Here is a 22,884-nt window from a genome sequence, read left to right on the forward strand (position 1 = left end):
AATAAGACAGGGTACCCCCATTACTCAATCAAGGGAGAAAAACAATAACAGAAAATATGAAAATGGCAGAAGCGCTAAAGAACGTTTTTGTTTCAGTTTTCATGTTGTTATTAATTATTATTATTATTATTAGCAACTGAACACATGACTTAATGCCTACTAGTGAAAATGAGAAAAAGTCAGAGGCTAAAATACGAAAAGAAGAAGTTAAAAATTACATAGATGAGTTAGATCAGTAGTAGGCAACATATGGGCTCTGGACTGCATGCAGCCTACCAGGCTGTGTCCACGAAAGCTTATGATATCATCTACATGTTTTGTTAGTGTTTAAAGTGCTACCAGACCATTTGTTGTTTAAGTTTATCCTGATTGCAGATTGTGAGACATTTTGCTGACATTGACCATATGGAGGTATCACCCTCCCTTGCCCATAGCTGTGGGAGGAGCACCTGCAGGTGAAGGGGCTGCAGTTGTGCAGTTTACCACGGCTCCTATTGGCTGGAAACAGAGAATTGTGGTCACTGGGAGCTGTGGGGGATGGCGCTGTCAGATAGTAAATGACAGCAAAGTGTTTCATTGCCTGCAATCAGATTACCCTGATGGGAGACAGGTTGTCCTCTACAGAATTAGATGTTTTCAATTCACCAGGACTTGATAAAATACACCTTAGACTAACTGACTAAGGACCTATCTGAGAAATCACTGGATATCTTCCGACAGTCATGGAAAACAGGTGAGATTCTAGAAGACTGGAAAAGGAAAAATTTAGGGCTAATCTATACAAGGAAGAATAAGGATCAACCAGTCCTGCTTAACTTCAGTACCCGGAAAGCTCATGGACCAAATAATTAAGCAATCAATTTGCATATAACTAGATGATAATAATGTGATAAGTAACACTCAGCATGGGTTTGTCAAGAACAAATCATCTCAAACCAACCTAATAGCTGTCTTTGACAGGGTAACAGGCCTTGTAGGTGGAAGGAAGTGGTAGATGTGGTATATCTTGACTTGAATAATGTTTTTTATACTGTCTTGCATGACCTGCTCATAAACAACTAGCAAAATGCAATTTAGATAGAGCTTCTAGAAGGTAGGGGCATAACTGATTTGAAAACCATTCTCAAAGAAAAGTTACCAATGATTCACAGTCAAGCTGGAAGAGTATATCAAATTGTGTCCCACAGGGATCAGCTCTGTTCAGGATCTTCAGCAATGATTTAGAGAAGTGAACTTTTTACATATAAAAATTTGAGGACAATACCAAAATGGAAAGGGTTGCAAGAGCTCTAGAGGATAGGAATAAAATTCAAAATGATCTGGACAAACAGGAGAAATAGTCTGAAGTAAATAAGATGAAATTCAATAAGAAAAAAAGCAAAGTACTGAACTTAAAAAGGAACCATCTGTTGCACCCATACAAAATGGGAAGTGACACTCTAGGGAGGAGTACTCCAGAAAGAGTTCCAAGGGTCATAATGGACTACAAGCTAAATATGAGTCAACTGTTGCTAAAAAAGTAAATATCATTTTAGACTGTATTAGCAGGAGTGTTGTAAGCAAAATGTGATTCATGCTGATTAGGACTTAACTGAAATATTATGTCCAGTTCTGGGTTATACATTTCAGGAAATATATGGATAAATTGGAATAAGTTCAGAGAAGAACAACCAAATAATTAAAGGTCTAGAGGGAAGAGTAAAAAAACTGAGTTTGTTTAACGTGAATAAGAGAAACTGAGGAGGGACATAATTTTCATGTACACTAAAGTTTGTTACAATGAGGAGGGAGAAATATTGTTATTTTTAACCTCTGAGGATAGGACAAGAAGTAATGGGCTTAAACTGCAAAAATGGAAGTTTAAATTGGACATTAGAAAAAACTTCCTGTCGGGGTAGTTAAGCACTGGAATAAATTGCCTAGGGAGGTTCTGGAATCTCCATGATTTGATATTTTTAAAAGCAAGTTAGACAAACAACTGTGTGTGGGCTGGTCTAGTTAATGGTGCACGGGACAGGACCAGAAAACATCCCAAAGTCTCTTCCAGTCCTATGATTTTATGATTCTGATAATTAGTTTATAACTTTCCTTTCTCTGAATGCAACTTGGTTTTTGGATGTACTGATGCCAACCAGCATGTGTTGTGAGCAAGCTGTTTACCATCATATGCAGAGCCCCTTTCTTCAGTACTTTAACCCCTTTAAAAAACACTGTACCAGTGGAAGCCAAAACATGGGCCATAGACAAAATATAAATTCGACAATACAATATGCGGTCGCTCTCACCTACATTTTAGAAAATGCCATTGTTGTTAGGGATTGGACAAGACCCAGTGTATAGAGCTACAACTTGATCTGACCAGTGTCTATTGTGTTCTAGATAAGCCATGTCTCCATATTAAAAATGAGGACATCGGTAAGCAATTATGTAAATGAGCATGGACTTTTGACTCCTGGCAACCTGCAAGAGCCACCTTTAAAATCAAGGAGCCTATGGTGCGGACACCACTGCCACCTGAACTTTTACTGCTTATTGCTTTTAGACTATATTTATATTCTGCTCCCTTCTTTTTCTTGCCATCAGGCCATTCTATTTATAATCATGTCCCACTGTCTTTGAATTAGGATTAGCTGCATAAGCTTTCCTGAAGAAATCTTTTATAACTGAGTTAGGGTCACTTTAAAAAAAAAAAGGCGACAAGAAAAATAAATAAATATATGATTTAGTCCAGTAAAGCCTCTGAACCCCACAGACAACTTTTTCCTGGTGGATTTGGCTGAAATAAAAACTTTAATTATGTCTGGGTTCTCATTATTAATCTAATGTGCAGTGGTAGCACATATGACAAGCAGGGCTTGGGGGTTTACCAAATGCCCTTGAATGTAAACAGTGCCTCTATGTCCTGAGAACATAGACAGTAGCTCGCACCTGAAGCTGCATGTTTGTCTGGGTGAGTTCTTCTGCTTTCTTTTCCAGTGACATCACCCAGACCTTCCTCTTCTGTCTGCAACGTGTGGCAGCAGCTCGATTTCTTTCCAGAAATTTCCGCCGCCTCTCGTCTGGATCTTCATCCACTACTCTCCTCCGGCGACCCCCAGTGGGCTGAGGCGGCTGTATTGTCTGAGTGGGCTGCATCTGCTGTGCCGCTGGTGAAACCTAACAGGAAAACAAATTCAATGTCAACGGTGAATGGATGGGTTCTGGTCAACACTGAGAATTCCAAAAAGGAAGAAAAAGTGATATAAACTGACAGGGAACAAAAATATACGCAGGGTGTTCTCTGAGATGGCAGACTTTCTGGCAAGATATGAGAATGGCACAAGTAGAAAGACTCCAGCAGATGCCATTTTAATTACTGTTTGACAAAAAGCCAAAATGGTCAAGGGGTGATTTTTTTTGACTGGTCTGCAGAAAAGCAGGAGGGAAAATTATTTTCCCTCTTTGATTATTAAAATGTTTTATTTAAGTTGTGACAAACAAAGCACTTGACTGAAGAGTGAAATGTAAGGCATCTCATAGTGGCATTTAATTAATCAAAGCAAAAGACTGTGGAAGACAGGATTTTTTTCATGCTATGCAGAATTTTAGGACACAAGTTCTTTAATGTATGTTCAAGAATCATATATACCTTTGGGGATGCTAGCTGCCATGCTATTATATACAGACCCTTAAAGCTTTGGCTGGGATTATCAAAGGTACCTAAGGTTCTTAGGAGGCTGGCTCCTATCAAAAGTGAAGGGGAATCAATTGCCTAACTCCTTTACTTACCTTTGAAAATCCCAGCCTTAATCTTGCTGCAACTTCAATATGGACTACATCAGAATTCATTATGGCCTTCTGGCTAATAACCAAAACTTCAAGGTGCATCTGGTGCTTAGAGGGGCGGGGGCAGTGTTCAGCAATTTGTAGGATTGAGACCTAAATTTCAGATCAGGTAATTACAATCTGTCTGCCCTCCAGGTGTTAATTACAAGCATTCCACCGTCTTACAAAATCCCTTTGCTGTCTGAAAGTTTTACTCTAAAGGTCACTATCATTGACAGAAATCAGCAAGCATGATTATTTTATTTTCCTGTTTGTTTATTTTATGCATTAACAGTATTTTGTGTGTAGGCAGAGCTGGGTTCATTTCTCTGGTCTTGAAGAAAACCCAGTAAAAAGAAACATGAGCAGAAAAACCCTAATGAAAAAACCTCATTTAAACAAAGAATTTGAAGAAAGTGCCAGGACTGTATTATTTACAGGATGTTTATTAGAAACTGATTTTTAAAAAAAGACTTTTTAAAATCAGTATGTTTTTACATATGCTGGTAAAAAGCCATAAACCATTTCTACACTGCAGTCTCCTACTGATGGAGCTGCATCAGCAGTGAATTATAGATCGCTAGTGTGGATGCAGTAGTTGGAATTACTAGTATTGTGTTGGTGGAATAAAGTTCAGGCTGTCACTTAGCATGCAGTACCCCTAACTGACTAAAGGAGGTTATTGTTGAGCAATGCCAGCTGCTCCCCATTCACGTGGGCTGAGCTTACTACCTCCTTCGCAACGTCTGAAATATACAGGCCTCAGAGATCGTTTTTAATGTCAACATAAAATCAAAGGCCCTTCGCTTTCTCATATACACCACCTTTTGAAACTTCAAAGACTGGTTATTTATGTTTCTGGACACCAAAAGTTTTCCTTTGCCTATTACTCTCTCCATTTCCATCCAGCATAAAAAGCTTTTCTGTGTCTCAGTTCTGTCAGTTGGGTCTGCTGTGCAGACATATAGCTATAGATTTTTTTCCCATTGGGTGATTTTATTCTAAACAAAATCTGGATAGTTGAATTTTCCGTAAGAAATGATCAGTAGTTGGATAGTAAGAGCCAGTTAACAAAACATCTTCCTTCCATCTCCGGCAGGTATTCATTAGAAAGGCGCAGTTCCATCACTGTTATGTGGGATAATTGATTGAATCTCCCCAGACAGATCACAACTCTGAAGTCTATTAGGCCTTATCTTGATCATTTTCTAAGCATTATTCTCCAAGCAGGGCTCCCTCTCCTCCCCCTGTGCTGCATGCCCCACTAGGATTCATTCATTTATAAGGGCTGCTTATCATGCATCCTAATCAACACAGTGGTTGAATGAGAAAAATAATGAATATAAAATGCAAACAATCCCTCTATGCCTAAGTTGTCACTCTGGCAAGTTTGACTGAAAGAAATTTCAGTGTGAAAAATAAAAGAATACATTATTTTTGTAATACCTGAGGCAAAATTCCTACTACAAAGCAAAACATTTATCACTCAGAAAGGGACACACTAAATGGCTATTTCTACCTTGATCCTTCATCCAATACTTGCCCCTCTATTCTGTGCAACTTAACACAGGATTAGTGCCCATTCATTCATTTTAGTAGAACATTATTCATTAGGTTCATGTATGTCTTAAAATGTCTGTTGAAAAGCATGAAATTAATTCTGACATTACACAAGGGCTTGGTGTAGAATAATGGAAGTTATGACAAGGGGGCATGCTGCGCACAGCAATTCAGATCATGGCTTTCTTTGTCAGGAGGCGTGGAACTGAAGTAGCAGGCTCCACAGAAAAAGGAAGTTAATAATTAGTAAAATGCACCATAAAATTAATGTGTCTGGTGAAGCAATCTGACCCTCATAGAGGCCAATACTGAGAGGATTATGGATAGGTTTAAAGAAAGCAATAACTTTGTATTTATTACTTGCAAAACCCTTCTTTTAGCCCTGTCAATGCCCACTTTCAGAAAGCATGATTGCTGTTGCCTCTTAGGAGGAGACTATTGTGTTGTCAAAGGAAGCAGTTGATTCCCAACACTTGTTGTGACAATTATGCCTGTTTACAAGATTAAGACCTTCTCTGTATCAGCTGGTGCCCACAGTCTCCAGTTCCCGTGGGGGTGCCCCAAACTTCATGGTCCCATTTGGAATAAGGTCCACCAAGGCTTTCACGGTATTCATGGGGCATCAAATCCAACCAGTAGGATTACTGGGCACCACAACAGTTTATCGTTAAAGTAAAGAACAGGAAGCTCAAAATCCTCTCTCAAGGTGGGGTGCTAATATACTAGCTCATTAGGCTGATGGGTCTATTATCCTTATATTTAGTACATTTACTTTTCACTTGTAGTCAATTTGTCAATACACTGATAGTTCAAATCAGTGCCCTATCCTGCTCCTGTTTAAAGAAGGGATGCAAAATCCCGTTTAATCAATTAACTGGTTAAACTTTATGATAAACGTTGCTCCAGCCCAACTGGACCTGCCCTGCTATGGGCTGCTTCTAATTTAAAGTCAATGGGAGTTCTGATATTTTATAAGCTTGTCTATGGTACTTAACTCAAGCATCGCAGCACCTCAGGACAAATCCCACAGGGATGGAACCTCCTAGCAAATGGAGTATCACACAATCTCTAGCATGGCTGGATGTTCAAAATGTGCCTGTGATTGGCAATCTTATCTGAAGCTCTTGGCACCTCTCACACTAATTGATGTATCCTTACAACACCTCAGTGCTCTATGAGGCAGTTCAGTATTATTACCCTCATTCTAAGACCTGAAACTGAGGTGCAGAGAGATTAGGCAATTTAGACTCATAGACTTTAAGATTAGAAGGGACCATTATGATAATCTAGTCTGACCCCCTGCACAGTGCAGGCCACAGAATCTCACCCAACCCCTCCTAGAATAATCCTCTCACCTATATCTCAGATATTGAAGCCTTCAAATACTTTGAAGACCCCAAGATGCAGAGAATCCTCCAGCTGTGATCTGTACCCCATGCTACAGAGGAAGGCGAAAAACCTCCAGGGCCTCTGCCAATCTACCCTGGAGGAAAATTCCTTCCCAACCACAAATATGGCGATCAGCTAAACCCTGAGCATGTGGGCAAGACTCACCAGCCAGACACATAGTAACTCCTTTCTTCCCTCCATTGACCTATTTCCCACTGATAATGAATGGTCAATTAGTTACCAAGATCATGTTATCTCATCAAACCATCCCCTTCATAAACCCATCTAGTTTAATCTTGAAGCCAGATAGATCTTTGGCCCCCAGTACTTCCCTTGGAAGGCCGTTCCAGAACCTCACTCCTCTAATGGTTAGAAACCTTCGTCTAATCTCAGGTCTAAACTTTCTACTAGCCAGCTTATATCCATTTGTTCTTGTGTCCACATTGGTATTAAGCCTGCTACTTATCTCTCTAATATATTTAAAGAGTGCAATCATGTCCCCCCTCAGCCTTCTTTTGGTTAAGGTAAACAAGCCAAGCTCCTTGAGTCTCCTTTCATAAGACAGGTTTTCCATTCCTCGGATCATCCTAGTGGCCCTTCTTTGTACCTGCTCACACCTGCCCAAGCTCACACAGAGTGTCAAAGACCGAGCATGGAACCAAGATCTTCTGGATCCCAGTCTAGTGCTTTGAGCCCCAAGATTACTTGTACTCTCTGAGGGTACGTCTACACTTGCCCCCTACTTTGAAGTAGGGGGCAAGTGTAGACGTACCCTGGCTGACTTCATCTCACACTTCCTTTGCTTTCTATGATATAATATTATAGAGGGTCTTTTAATGCAGCTGTTAAACAGCTCTGAAAAAATCAATTAACAGAAAACAACAGAATTCATAACATTTTGCATTCGCAGAAACTATAGGGAAATCCCAACTACTTGCAACAAGCGCAATAACAAGGTAAAACACAATATCAGTAAGTTGTTAATGTGGCTGGACAGTAGGATTGCAGCCAAGACCTCTTATTTTTAATATCTTGTAAATTTTTCTAAGAGCCGCCTATAAGGTATTTTTAAGCAACTAAATGCTTCCCAGATTTCACTCCTCGTGGGTAATAGGAATTTCTCTTTGTTGTACAACCATGACTCCACCACCATCCTCCTCAACTCAGATCACAATTTTGCTCTCCAGGCCTGATATCCTGAAGTCATGACTGACCCCGGGCCTTCCCTTTCTTCTCGTATTTCCCTCTCTCATCTCTTTTTCACCACCTTAAAATATCACCAGAAGTCTTCTTAACATCAGCTCTGCCTATGCCAAAATCCTTATTTGTGAGTCCATTACTTCTTCTTAACACCTAGTCTTTACATTTCCTGGGATTTGGAATGATGCAATCAGAAAACACTTTCACACCAAAATCTTCATCCTCCATCATCTTCAGTGGTTCTACCTCATCTGAATCCAATTCTAAATTACCTTTCTGGATGAAATCTCTTCCCGGTGATGGGCTTCTTCATGTCTGACATAGTCACCTACTGGTCTTCACCTGCTTCCCACCATCCCTTTGCCTCCATTCTGTAATTCTCTACAGTCAGAGCTGGGGGTTGCTCTTTCACCTGTTCTAGCCACAGTGTCTGGAATTATTACTCTCTCACTCTAAGACAATGAATAACTTCAAGTCTTTAATTCTTGCATTAAAACTAGAGGCAGCCCTGTCTGCAGATTTGGGGACTGGATTTTGATCCAAACGTGAGCAAAATGCAAAAGCATTCAGATCTGAGGTTTTGGTTTGGTTCCCAAGATTGAAATAAGTCAGCAGCAATGTTCCCTCTAATCTTTACTATCCATGTGTGGATTTTTTCCAGCTATGTGCAGAATAACTTTTTTTACATGCACTGAAGCATGTGCGAATGTAAACCACTCGTAGAAACAAAAAAGCTAGCTGTGGGTGCTCTGCTAATCAGGTTGGCACATTTGAATCTCTCCTGAATGGCCGAACAACACATAGCTTAAGGAGAACATTGGTCCAAGCACCTTAGGCTATATCTACATATTATTTAAAATTTTGAGCAGTGAGTCTCAGAGCCTGGGTCTATAGACTGGGGTGCTAAAACAGTTATATAGATTTTCACTCTCAGGCTGGGAATCCAGTGCCTAGGCTTCAGAACTTGGACCTGAATGTCTACACAGCTGATTTTAATGCCATAGCACCAGCCCAAGTCTACAGACCTAGTTCTTAAGATTTTTTGCTGCATGTTTTAAAATGCAATGTGAACGTATCCTTAGAGTGCCAAGCTACACAGCATGCCAAACTCTGTAACATACCAACAGCATAAATGTACACCTTGACAATTTGCAGAAATCATGGCTTGAAGCATTGGGGGTTTTTTTTGTAGTAATTTAGACATTTGAAATATGTTCCTTTCTTTGTTTCTAAGTAAGTTGTGATTTGGGATTTTTCAGTTTGATTTTGCATTAAGGCTGTGTTCTGGAAGCTAACAAAAGAGTAAATCTATTAGCAGCCAGCAGACTTGCTTTTGAAAAGCCATGCACATGTAATCTGTTCCTTAAGCCTGTAAGCATTTTCAGAACAGATGATGACAGCTTATTAAAAGGGTCTACCTGTGCTTGTCCACCTGAGTGCAGGGGCGGGTGCGGAGAGGTCTGGTGATGCGCCGGGTGTGAGTGAAGGTGCGAGTGGGAGTGATGGTGTGGATGGTTCTGCTGGTGATGGGGTTGAGGATGAGGATGGTGTGCTGGATGCTGGTGCTGATGTGGGTATGGGTGATGAGGGGGCAACGTCTGGTGCTGATGTGGATGTGAGTGCATATGATGATGTGGCGTCTGGTCCTGTCGTGAGCTCATCATTTCCATCATATGGCCCATGGTGTTCATATTTCCATTTGACATGGCTGCAGGATGATGAGTCAATGCTGCCTTCAACCTCTGAAACAGAAGAAAAAGGGAGGAGTGGGGGGGAAAGAGAATTTGAAATCAATAATACATTTATACGGGGTTCTGAGTATGCAGTTTCATATTTCCAGATTTTTACACACTCTTTTGACACCTGAAAGTGTCTGGTTCCGTAACTATTATGTAACTATTAATATTTTTTCTAGAGTTTGTTTCTTGACTTAAGTATGGTGATTTACATGTCACCTGCGGTGTCTGTTAGGTTATAATCTATAATTACTAGTCAAAACTTAGAGAACACTAAGGCTGTGGCTACATTGGCATCCCTTTCTGGAAAAGGGATGCTAATGAGACACATCGCAATTGCAAATCCGCGGGGGATTTAAATATCAAGTAGGAATAAGAGATCCTCCGGAAAAGGGCATATTTTCCAGAGAATCACGTCTAGACTGGCGCTTTTCTCCGGCTTATCCCCAAGCCGGAAAAAAGCGGCAGCCATGTAAATGCAATTGCGATGTGTCTCATTAGCATCCCTTTTCCAGAAAGGGATGCCAATGTAGCCACAGCCTAAATATCTGGTGATAATATAACAGTTACAGATTTTCACAGGATTGTGCTGCTATGCTATAGAGGAAAAAGTATTAAACTTAAGATTACAGTCTCATGCAGTCTTAGATTTTTAAAAAAGAAGAATACCTGCGAAAATAATGCATTTAGCAAAGATCCACACTAAATTATCATCCAGTATTACACACATTGTTGTATTGCCTCAAAAAACCAGTGTATTGGCAGTTTAAAAAAAAAATTCAGACCCCACAAACATTAATCACTTTACAATATTTTAATGCATAAGACCAAACCTTTGTGCTCTCACCGAACTAAAAAACGATTAGTTAAGTGTGTTCTTGCCATTAAGTTCCTTTTAGTTTGAGCTAGAAAGCTCAAATGCTAGCTGTGGTTTATTATTGCATGCTAATTCCTGCCTCGGTGATGTCTTCATGTCTTTTACGATGCTGGAGTTGATTTTTGCGGTTCTAACACAGGCAAAACTACAGTTAATTTCAATTGGGTTTTCTAAGTCTCCCACTTTAGGGGGTCTTGCAATAGCCAAAGGAAGTTTAATCTGAGTAAGAATGGCAGGATAGGGTTCTTTTGTTCATTGTGATGGCAGCTGAAAGGTGGAAGAACACCTTGTGGCAGGGTGTTGACCTGCACTGGCCCTTTAAGATCTGGAGTCAGGAGGAAGCCCGGCTGAGGCAAATAAGGAGGGCCCAGCTGGAGACTAGAAGAGCAGCTCCTGGGAAGAGGAGAGACCTGCCCTGACCTGCCTTGCCTTGCCTGCAATGAGAGAGGCTTTGGCCTAGCAAACCCAGGCTACCCGGCCTGAGGCCCAGGGCTACAAGGAGGCAGTCATGGAGGGCAGGGCTGCAAGGAGCCAGCCTCGGTTCTGCAAGGAGGCAGCTGTGGTTGGCTGGGAGAGTGCGAGTCAGGGATGCCCCAGGCCATAAGACAAGGCAGGGTTGCAGAAGGCAACTGGGCAGGCAGAGCTCCATCTTTGGCCAGGGAGGAATGGCTGGGAGAGACTGCAGTCCACCCTGAGACAGGGCTAGAGAGGGACTGGAAGTGGGCCACTGAGGCCTGGAAGGAGCTGGGTGTTCCCGGGAAGAAGAACTGAGGGTCCTAGGGAGGACCCTGGACTGAAGGAAGAAGAGTGACTCCCCCCCGGGGGCGCGGACCAAGGGGGGGAGTGGATCAAGACCGGAGTGGTCACTGCCAGAGGGCAGTACCCTGAAGAGAACACCTCACCCAAAGGGGGCATGTCAGCGTCGGAGCAGCCAGTTATTTCCCCAAAGCCACCCTGAGGGAAGAAGCCGTGCGGAAAGTGAGTGAACCTGCTACATCATATTATCACTCCAACATAGTCTTCACATTGGATTACCTAAGACCATCTTTCTGTCTGAGCTCAGCAAAGTTAGTGCCAAAGTTAGTTAGTTAGTTTTCCAAATCAAAATGCAACATCCCCTGCCCAGCAAACTCTGGTTAGCTAGCACATTTATAAATCATAAATGCCTGGCAAATATGCCCACTATATACTGGCAACATACTCTGAAGCTGAACTGCAGTGTGATTTGTTCTAAATGGCAAATTTTTCAATGTAAAAAACGGGCTAGAGGGGAAGACCTAATGAGCGAATAAACATTTTCTTAGTTGCGAAAACTGGGGCTATCACAGTGGCGTGACTTGCAGCAGAAAACTTTATTTTGTTTTCTTTCCATAGTCTGCTCTACCACATCCATTTGTTTGAGATCGCAAACCAGGAGAGACAGCGAGAAGCCTGACATGCAGCTGGTTTCAGTCAATAAAGGTCATTTCCATTTGGTCTGTGTATTTTACAAGCTCCTTGTTCACGTTTCCCAGTGGGAGAGTGGGCCAGCTGCCCTGGCTCTGGATCCTGGTAAGAAACCAGCTATCTACCTCATCCTGCCCCAATACAGCCACAGTGGGTTGTCTAGCCTCTGCATCCCTTTAACTTCACACACCCCCACACACTCCACAGGACAATTTATTTTTCATTAATGAGAGGCTGCTGCCAATTAGAAACATTTGGGGAACTATAAACATTTTTTCTTGTCTTCGGCAAGATCAACTGTTTGTGTTGTAGAGTGCTGGAAAAATCCCCAGGAATTTAGTAAACTCTTTGCATTGTATATGTATTGAGGTGGGAGGAGAGACTTCAGTTTCATTGTTTGTCTGGGTCTGGTAATTCCATGTAGAATACAATGTGATGGCACCATATTTGCATATTACAAATACACCATAGCGTATTTCAAGGCAAAGGGTCTCAAACAAAGATACAATCAAGTACCCAATCACGTTCTCGTTCACATCTGCAGAAGTTATGCCACAGTCTTTAAAGGGAACTCTTGGTACTCAGCAATTCTGAAAATTGGACTAAAAAAGAAGATAAGTCAATACTTGGAACTCTGTCATTATTTCCTGAGAGCAGATGGCATCCACATTTCTGAAGATGCTCACACTGTTTCCTTACTTTATATGCCACCTTCAGATGCCTTACTTCAGAGTAGCCAGCCACCTAGCCAAAAAGGACTGCAGGATATTTCTTTAAGAGCCCCTCAATATATATAATTAGTTAACCATAGGGCCTCCTAGGCATCACTGAGCAAACTGTGCCCTGTGAAATAGATAGAAAGAAACTAAGATGAAGAATTGGAACTAAAATTTCCTCCATGCATCTGCAATATTTTCAATTTGTTTGACAGCATTACTTTATTTATTTTTTTTGGCCATTTTTCTCCTGTGTCTTAACAGCAATAATTTAATGGCAAAAATTGCCATTTTTTCCCAATAGGAATTCCCACCCCAAATTTCTCCAGTGGAACACAATTGGGGTTTTTTCAGTGTTTTTTAGAAAAAAATCTAAAGGGGAAAAATAGATTTTCGCCTTGTTAACTAAGTTTTTAAAAACTGAAAATAATTTGGCATTAAACATTTTGAGTTGGCAAAAGAAAACAACTTGAAGCATGAACAAAAAAACAAAACAAAACAAAAAGATCAGTGAAAATATGTGTTTCCTTATAAAAGCTATTTTATAAGCTATTGAATAGAAATTTAAGTAAATTATTTTTATCATCTCTAAGCTTCCATACTGTACTGTTCTACTCTTTCTTTTTTTTCTCTAGTTCCCATCACAGCAGTAATCTAAGTTAAGACAGTGAGGAAGCAATAAGGATAGGAGTATTGATGTTTTCTCATTCTAATTCAGTTTGTGCTACTGCACTTATATAAATATATCAAGTGATCCATCCCTTTTCCCTGCTGGGTGCACATGCCCAAATCCCATTAAAATCAGTGAAGAAACATGACCAATTATAGTATCAGCTTAATGTCTGCAATGTCCTTTATCAGAGTAGCATGGCCTTGCAAGAATATGATTGGAAAGGTATTTCCAAGCACTAACTACTGTGGCCTGGTCTTTAAGGTATGATGTTGTTTTATAAGCACCATAGAAAAAAAAGGAAAATGCATATGTTAGCTTTCCTAATACTTATATCTATAGTAATCTAGCACAAATATATAGAGTGAAAGCCTGACTCCTTTGAAGTCAATGGCAAAATTCCCACTGACTTTAATGGTGTGAGAATTATAACCATAATGTTTCTTGATAAGGACAACATCTCTATAAATCAGTAAACATCAAGCAATCACTATATGGTCACACACAAGATTACCATAGCTAACAATATTGCAATGGGGAAGCTGAGAGCAGACTTTGGCCTAGCATACCTTTAAGTGTCACAATGGATTTTTCACCTTGCATTATACAATAATTGTGATGGGGGAACATGAGAATAAATTCCACTCAATCCTTGTCTGTTAACAAATATTTTATACTATAAGTAGCAGAAACCACTTTTTGCAAATCATGCCACTTACATTCTTAAAAGCAAACTAGAGGTGATTTATCTCTATCCAATCAATGACCATATTTCAGAGATTGATTGAACTCAGATGTCACATTGAAAGCTAGCTCCTGCTTTCCTTGTGCACTTAAAATCCTACTGACTTCAGGAAAATCTTCAAGATATGCAGGATCTAGCTAGCCATAAATCACATTGTCCTAAAGTTAAGAGAAAGGGGGCACAAGTTGCTAACCTTCGAATTGAATGACCTGAAGCAAGGTCTTTGTGCGTTGGTTTCTGCATCTGTGAAATGGGAAAGAAGATACTGACTTCCTTTGTAAAGCGCTTTGAGATACAGGGATACAAAGAAATAGATAAAAGTTGGGTACTATTAATATGATTTACTCTCAGTCTGTTTGGCACATCTGAATTATACTCTCTCATTTTTCTCTGAGTTCCTATACGTACTGCTGTGTCTACACTGGCGCGAGCTTGCGCATAAGCAGCCGCTCTTGCGCAAAAACTTGCTGCTTGTCTACACTGGCCGTGTGTTCTTGCACAAGTAAACTGACGTTCTAATGTATAAAATCAGGGCTTCTTGCATGAGAACTCTGATGCTCCCGCTCAGGAATAAGCCCTCTTGAGCAAGAGCTCTTCCAGAAGAGGCCAGTGTAGACAGGCAACATGAATTTCTTGTGCAAGAAAGCCCTATGGTTAAAATGGCCATCGGAGCTTTCTTGCGCAAGAGAGCGTCTACACTGGCATGGTTGCTCTTGCGCAAAAGCACATGCCATTGTAGATGCTCTCTTCTGTAAGAGTTTTTGCACAAGAACTCTTCCGCAAAAGAGTTCTTGTACTAGAAGCTGCCAGTGTAGACGTAGCCAATTCTGTAAGATTTTGTAATAGCGCTATAATGGACTGCCATCAAGTCTACAGCATATCTCAGCTTCTAATAAAAAGCAAACTCTGTTGTCCTCCCAAACTCAAACTTGCAGAACTGAATTAATCTTTAAGAAGAAGTTTTATAAAACCATTTTAGAAAATGAAACTAGCAATGAAACCAACAGCATTATACACAAAAGGTATATCATCTGTAGTAACTACCTTTCTGAGATCAAGACCTGAACCTATGATGTTCTGTATAGCTTCATCTCCTATTGCCATCCATATAAAAGTTAATAATGTTTATCATCTCACAAGATCAGACTTCCAGTCACTGACCATTTTGTTATTTGCTGAAGTGTCACGCCTAGAAGTTGTACAATGGTAGGGGCGACAATAGTACAATTGCATTCATACAGACGCACCACCCCCTGGTGATGACATTGCTAATAGGATGTCCATTGTTTTGGGAGCCCCTAACTACAAGTTGGACCACAGTGATAGTACAAACATAAATGATGGAACAACAACAACCTTCTATTTAGTGATTTTCATCTGTAAATCAGAAAGCACTTTCCAAAGGAAGTAAGCATCATTATTCTTGTGCATACAATATTTTTGACTTCCAGTTATTTAGAAAAATAAGTTCCCTGTTAATTTAGTCCATATGAATTTTTGACGTATACCTTATAACAGGGACAGAAATATGTTAGAGAAATACAACTGAGTCTTACTGTTTCTTGATTATTAAACACAAGAAGTACTATTTGTGAAATGTTAAAGTTGACATTTATTTACACAGAAATCAGGAAATTCAAAGTTAAGGTTTCCACAATATTTGTAATTTGACTTATGCGTGTCTGATATAATTTCCATTTTTATCTATTATTTGATTATTCATTATTCTAAAGCCAGGAAAGCATGAGAGCAGCAGAATGAAGATAGTGGACTTAAAAAAAAAGCAGATTTTAATCAACTCAGAGAACCGGTAGATAGGGTTTCAGAGAATGAAAATCTAAAGGAAAAGGGATTTAAGGAGAAATAGCAGGTTCAAGGAGACAATATTAAAGACATAACAGCAAACTACCCCAGTGCACAGAAAAGACATGAGAATGGTAAAAGGTCAATGTATCTCCACCAGGAGTTCTTTAATGGACTGAAAATCAGAAAGAAATCCTACGAACAGAGGAAATGTGGATAAATTGCTAAGGAGGAGTACAGAAGAATATCACAAGTATGTAGGCACAAAATCGGAAAGGCTAAGGCATAAGATGTGTTCACTAGCAATGGACCTAGAAGGCAATAAAAAGAGATTATAGAGATACACTGAGGCAAAAGAAAGAAAAGTACAGGTCTTCTATCTAATAGCAGAAGACATCCAGTAAAGTTAAGTGTTTATTATCTATTTTGTTTCAGTCTTTACTAAAAAGGTAAATTGTGACCAGATACTTAACATGATTAATATAAACTAGAAGGGGGAAGGAATAGAGGCCAACATGGGGAAAAACAGGTAAAATAATATGTACAAAAGTTAAAGGTATTATGTAATCCTACAGCACTTAAATTATCTAAGGTACTTGCTGCCAGAATCTCCGAACTGTTAGTAATTATCTTAAAGAGGACAGATGATGAACCAGATGACTGAAGAAAGGCAAACACAGTATCTATCTTAAAACGGGGGGAAAAATAGAACCAGGGAATTATAGACCAATCAGCCTAACTTTGATACCTTGAGGATACTGAAGAATTTTTGAAAAAATTATTTGTAACACCCTGGAGGATAATAGGATTACAAGAAATAGCCAGCCAGCATAGATCTGTCAAGAACAAGTCATGTCAAAAACCATTCCCTCTTTGATGGGATTAGTGGCCTAGTGAATAGTAGGGTAAGCTGTAGATGTGATATATCTTGATTTTAGTAATTTCTTTGACACAATCCTACAGGACATTCTCATAATAAGCAAACTGTAGACACATGGTGCAGATAAAATTACTATAAAGATGGACGCAAAACTTGTTGAAGGACCATACTGAAAGAGTAGTTACCAACAATTTGCTGCCAAGCTGCTGGGATGTACCATGTGGGGTCAGTGTCTGTGTTGGGTCCAGTACTATTAAGTACTTCCATTAATGACTTGGATAATGGAGAGGTAGAATAGGCTTATAAAATTTGTGGATGATACCAAGCTGGGAAGGATTGCTAGCACTTTGGAAGACAGAATTAGGTTTCAAAATCACTTTGAGAAATTGGAAAACAGATCTGAAATGAATAAGATGCAATTCAGTAAAGACAAATAATGAAGTGCAAATTACTATATTTAGGAAGGGGGAAAAGCACAACTACAAAATGGGGAATAGCTGCCTAGGTACTAATACTGCAGCACGGCGCTATGGCAGCCATTTAAAGGGCCCTGGACTCTCTGAGTGTCACCGCTGCCTGTGAATTGCCAGGCTCCAAGGCAATTACCCCTTTACTTCCCTCTCTGTTAGCAGGCTTGATAGAAACCTTTTGTTGCCAATCCCCTTACTTGCTGTCACTTATTGTCGCTTAATAATAATAAACTTATTCTTGCTTTTACTAAGTGGTGTGTGCTCAGCAGAGCAATGTTCTGATCACTAATTAGCTGTGGTGTGCCATTCCTTTGGGCAGAAATCTACTAGTAGAAGATGGCAGTTATTTATTTCCAGCTGCATATTTTCTACGAACAGTAATCATTTTTAGTCATCCTCACTCAGGAGGTTGAATAACCCATGTATGTGAGACTGCATTTAAACAGATGACTTTCAGTGACCTGCTTCTGATAGTCCAATAACTCAGGATTTCCTAGGTACAATATTCTTGTTCTCTCTCTCTCTAAATATCCAAACACATGATACATAGGATGTGGATACAGACGATATTGGCTAACAACTTTAACTTTATGAAGTGCATTTTTGGAAATGTGCCTGTTTCTTTAATAAGTATGTTACCATGGATAGTTCTTAATATGAGAACTATCACCATGAGAGAGACATGAGATGAAATTGTAGCAAGGGATATTTTGCTTGGTCATTAGGAAAAAATTCCTAATTGTCAAGGTAGTTAAGCGCTGGAGCAAATTACCTAAGGAGGTGTAGGATCTCCATCACTGGAGGTTTTTGAAAATGGGTTAGACCAGTGTTTCCCAATTTTTTTTGACCACGGAACCCTTTCAAACTCAAAAAAATTTCAAGGAACCCCCTAGCCAGGGATTAAGTTTGTCGAGCAAAAAAAACACACACCCAAACACACACAGACTGCCAGTACACTACAATTGGTAGTAATAAGATGCTAAATACCGTCATGAGATCACCATTCATTTAAATTCAACATATTGAATATAACACCATTCATTTATATTCAACAAAAATAATATTAAATATGTACACAAAATAAAACTATCAAATAATATTAATTATATTCATAGTTTTCAATGCGAAGAGTGGTTTTTCTTCTTTTCTTGGCAAATTCTTTTTTATTTGGTTTAATACTAGAAAGTTGGATTCGCATATCTGGCGCAGCATTCAGTCGATTTCTGTATTTCGTTTTCATTGCCGCATAGTTCGAGAACCCAGTTTTGCGCAAGTATGTACTGGCAAAGGGTAACAGCTGACGAATTGCGCGTCTTGATAAAGATGAATATTTTTGACTTTGACATAAGTCACTCCAAAATGTAATCAGAGAAACTTCTTTAAATTTTTGTATTAATTGGCCATCTGAAGCGATTTCAATTAGGTTTTCATAATCTTGTGTAGAAAAACTGACTAGCTTTTCTGTTAAACTTAATGGATTTCGAATCCAGTTATTGTTGTCATTGATGTTTGGAAAATACTTAATGATGTTCGTGTATGAATCGCGGAGATGATCTGCATTGTCGCTGCGAATATCTTCATCAAGTTTGTATCAATTTTCTTCAAGGAAATCATTCAGAGTTGGTAAACAATCCAAATCATTTCTTCCTACAGATGAGATCCAAAACTGTAGCTTCCGTGACAATGACAAAATTTTGTCTTTCGCATTAAAAATATTTATATTCTTTCCTTGCAGCGACAGATTTACTTCATTTAGTTTTGTAAAGATGTCTGCAAGATATGCAACTCTAGATAACCACAAAAAGTCTGTTAAATGATCAGACAGTTGGAATTTGTGATCCATCAGATTTGCGGAGAGCTCATGACGCAATTCAAATAATCTAACCAGCACTTTTCCTCGTGATAGCCACCTGACTTCTGTATGTAGAAGCAGGGCTGTGTGCTACCCATATCTTCACACATAATTTTGAACAGTCTTGATTGTAATGGTCGAGTTTTTATATAATTAATAATCTGTACTGCTTCATCCAACACATTTTTAAGAGAGGGAGAAATATTCTTAACTACCAGAGCGTGTCTGTGGAGAATGCAGTGACTGCTGGTGCAGTTTGGTGCTACATTTTTATTTGTGTTACAGTGCCAGCCACTGTTCCTACCATTGCTTTGGCACCATCACTGCACACATCAACACATTTTTCCCAGCTTATTTGATGTGTTTTCATAAAGTTATTGATACAATTGAATATATTCTCACCAGTTGTATTGGTTTGCAAAAATTCACATAAAAGTAAGTCTTCTTCAATAGAACTATTAAAATCATAACGGACAAATACAAGCAGAACTGCAAGACCTGCAACGTCAGTGGACTCGTCTAATTGTAATGCATATGCATCACATAAATGCAGCTGAAAAATAAGCTCCTTCTTGATGTCAGCAGCAAGATCGTGAATACGACGTGTGACAGTATTGTTTGATAGTGGCACAGCCTCAACTTTTTTACTAGACTCCTGATCCAACATACACATCACAATATCTTTTGCACATGGTTTTATGAGTGATTCCCCAATAGCGTGTGCTTCTTCGGCGAGTGATATACGATAGCTTACTTTGTAAGATGCCTCTGTTGCATTTTCATTATCAGATTTGGCAATTTTTGACATGAAGAGTTTACTTTTTTCAAGCGATTCAAGCTTTTGCTTAAAAAAACTAATGTCTTTATCTTTGTATTCTGGATGATTTGTTTCAAAATGTATTCGCAATTTAGCAGGTACTAAACAACTATTAGATAATATTTTGTTGCACACTACACACTGGGCACCTGGAGCATCTTCATTTCCATTGCTTGTGAATCCAAATGCCAAATAGTCCTCACAATACCTGCGTTTCTTATTAGTCAGATGACATTTTTCATAATTAACTTGAGCTGCCTCAGTATTTTCCTTGCTGGTTTCAGTAAAAATATTGGAGTTTGAAGTACTCACTTTTCTCTTTAAAGTTCCTTCTTTTAACCAACGATCCATGGGGAACTTTAATATTAGATTGAATTCCTAAACTTAAAGTCACACACAGGAGCCACGTGTCCTCACGGTGTATATGGGGATTTGTTCTGATCCTCAAAGTGAGTAGGAGTTCCGGTGTTCCACTCACTGATAGTATTCCCCCCCCCTCCACACACACACATGCTGCCTTTACCAAGGGACCTAGCAGCAGCAACAGCTGCTTGTCCCGCTTCTGCCCGATCAATCCAAGATCCCTCTCCCACGTCCCCCGCTGCCGCTCTGCTTTTACCACTGGACCTAGCAACAGCAACAGCTACTTGTCCCGCTTCTGCCCGATCAACCCAAGATCCCTCTCCCGCATCCCCCGTTGCCACTCTGCTTTTTCCAGTGGTAAAAGCAGAGCGGCAGCGGGGGACGCGGGAGAGGGATCTTGGGTTGATCGGGTAGAAGCGGGACAAGCAGCTGTTGCTGCTGCTACTTCCGGTGGTAAAAGCAGAGCGGCAGCGGGGGACGTGGGAGATGTCTGAAAGGGGAGCAGGGAAGGAGCCAGCGTCTTTGTGTGCCGGGCTCCTCTGTCTCTTTATGGGCGGGGGGAGGGGAGCATTCGGGTTCTCGCGGAACCCTTACGTTCGCTTCGCGGAACCCCAGGGTTCCGTGGAGCACCATTTGGGAAAAACTGGGTTAGACAAACATCTGTTTGAATGGTTTAACTAATACTTAGCCCTTCCTCTGTGCAGGGGACTGGATTCTGCTGTTCCCAAAGAAAGAGTATACATAGGAGCCTATATGATTCCGCTCAGGATTAGCTCCTTTCACTATCACAGCACTTAGATCTATTTATAGTAAAACCAAGAATAAGTTTGTCAAAGATTCAAGTGAAGGAGAATAAGAATAGTGAAAACAAATAGGTATATGCAAAATAAAATAACAACACATTTTCTAGAGAGTAAGCTTAACTAACAAGTTAAACTTCTTCAAACAGGTGCTTATTTCACTTGGGCTGTGTCCAGACTCAGGGGTTTTTTCGGGAAAAGTAGCCTTTTTCCGAAAAAACTTCCCCTGCGTCCAGACTCAAGTCGGGTTCTTTCAAAATTAAATCGAAAGAACGCGGCTTTTCTTTCGATGGCGGTAAACCTCATTTCACGAGGAAGAACGCCTTCTTTCGAAAGTTCCTCTTTCGAAAGAAGGCGTTCTTCAATGTAAATAGGGCTTCTTCGAAAGAGAGCATCCAGACTCACTGGATGCTTTCTTTCGAAAAAGCAAGCCGCTTTTTCGAAAGTTCAATGTGCAGTCTAGACGCTCTCTTTCGAAAGAGGCTTGCAGTCTAGACATAGCCTTGAAGTCCTCTACAGAGCTTTCAACCAAACACACTGCCCTTTTAATTCCTATGTGCAGGATAAAAGCATGTCTTCTTTGCGTACTACTTATACTCCCAAAGTTCATTGTACTAGGAGACAGGATAACTATCTGAAGCCTATTTCTCCTGTGTGGAAGCTTGTTGACTGCATGTCCCTTTGTTTACTTTGTATGTAAACTGGTATCTATTGTGTTAGATTACAATAATTAATTTACATCCCATCAAGAGACAGGAGAAAAAACATCTGCATACATGACGCCTTACATACCATTTGTACATATATTTCACAAGGATATTAATGACCAGTGTGATCTCAGCTTTCATTTAAGACCTCACATGACATTCTTTGGTGAACTAAATATACATATCAGAATCAAGATATTCCTATAACCATCTTGCCAGTTGGCATTCAAGGATTTCTGGGTCACAAATCCACTTTAATAAATGTAAAGTATGAGATATGAGAGATAAACACAAATATTTTATAATATTTATAACAGAAAAAACTTTCCACACAGTAACCACATGGTTGAAAGCAGAAATGTTCTTTTTTCCATTAGGAAAAAAAATGAGTGATATACACTGTATATTTGTACATCAGTTATATTCTCTTTCAAAACTATAACAGCAGGGTTAAGCCAAGAATAAACATTCCAAGCAAGTAACCTTTTTAAATAGAAATCCAAATTTGCATGGTTTGATTTATCAGTATAAATTGAGATCTATCTGCAATGGAGGAAAAATGTATCTGCTGACCCATTCTAATCTAATTCATACTAACACTGTTTACATGCATTGTAGCGCTCTTTGATGATACAACATATTTGTTCCCAGTTTTAAATGGCTGTCCCCCATGCATATTGGCTAGATAAACCATGCTTAAATCACGACTGTCCGATTTGCTTAATTCCTGCTTCCTTTCTCTTTCCTCATTCTCAGGAGAGGTGGGTGCTGTATATTCTATGAGTCTCAGATTCACTCTGTTATTACTCAGGACTGCCAGGAGTAAATATGGTGTTATACTCTAAGGCCAGGTCTAAAGTAGTGGAGAAATTTGATGTAAGATACACAACTCCATATACGTGAATTGCGTAGCTGGAGTTGACGTACCTTGCATAAATTTTCTGGGGAAGCTCCACAACGGGGTAGGGGGGTGTTTATGGGAGAAACGTTCCCATTGACTTCCTTTATTCCTCGCAACAGCAAGGAGTACTGGCACGGATGAGGGAACC

At 39.8% G+C, this 22,884-nt stretch overlaps 1 protein-coding gene across 10 annotated transcripts in view; it reads right to left on the minus strand.

The window, feature by feature from the left end:
* Positions 1-22,884, minus strand: part of CREB5 (cAMP responsive element binding protein 5) — a 365,272-nt gene that overhangs the window by 12,404 nt on the left and 329,984 nt on the right. For all 10 annotated transcript variants that reach the window (XM_006133220.4, XM_075922156.1, XM_075922155.1 and 7 more), the window contains 2 exons: positions 9,372-9,695; positions 2,929-3,156 (listed from right to left, as the gene is read on the minus strand). In XM_006133220.4, coding sequence (XP_006133282.1) covers positions 2,929-3,156; positions 9,372-9,695 — 552 coding nt within the window. The remainder of the gene's footprint in view (positions 1-2,928; positions 3,157-9,371; positions 9,696-22,884) is intronic.

The sequence above is a fragment of the Pelodiscus sinensis genome, chromosome 2 (assembly GCF_049634645.1).
Source record: "Pelodiscus sinensis isolate JC-2024 chromosome 2, ASM4963464v1, whole genome shotgun sequence".
NCBI classification, from domain to species: domain Eukaryota; kingdom Metazoa; phylum Chordata; order Testudines; family Trionychidae; genus Pelodiscus; species Pelodiscus sinensis.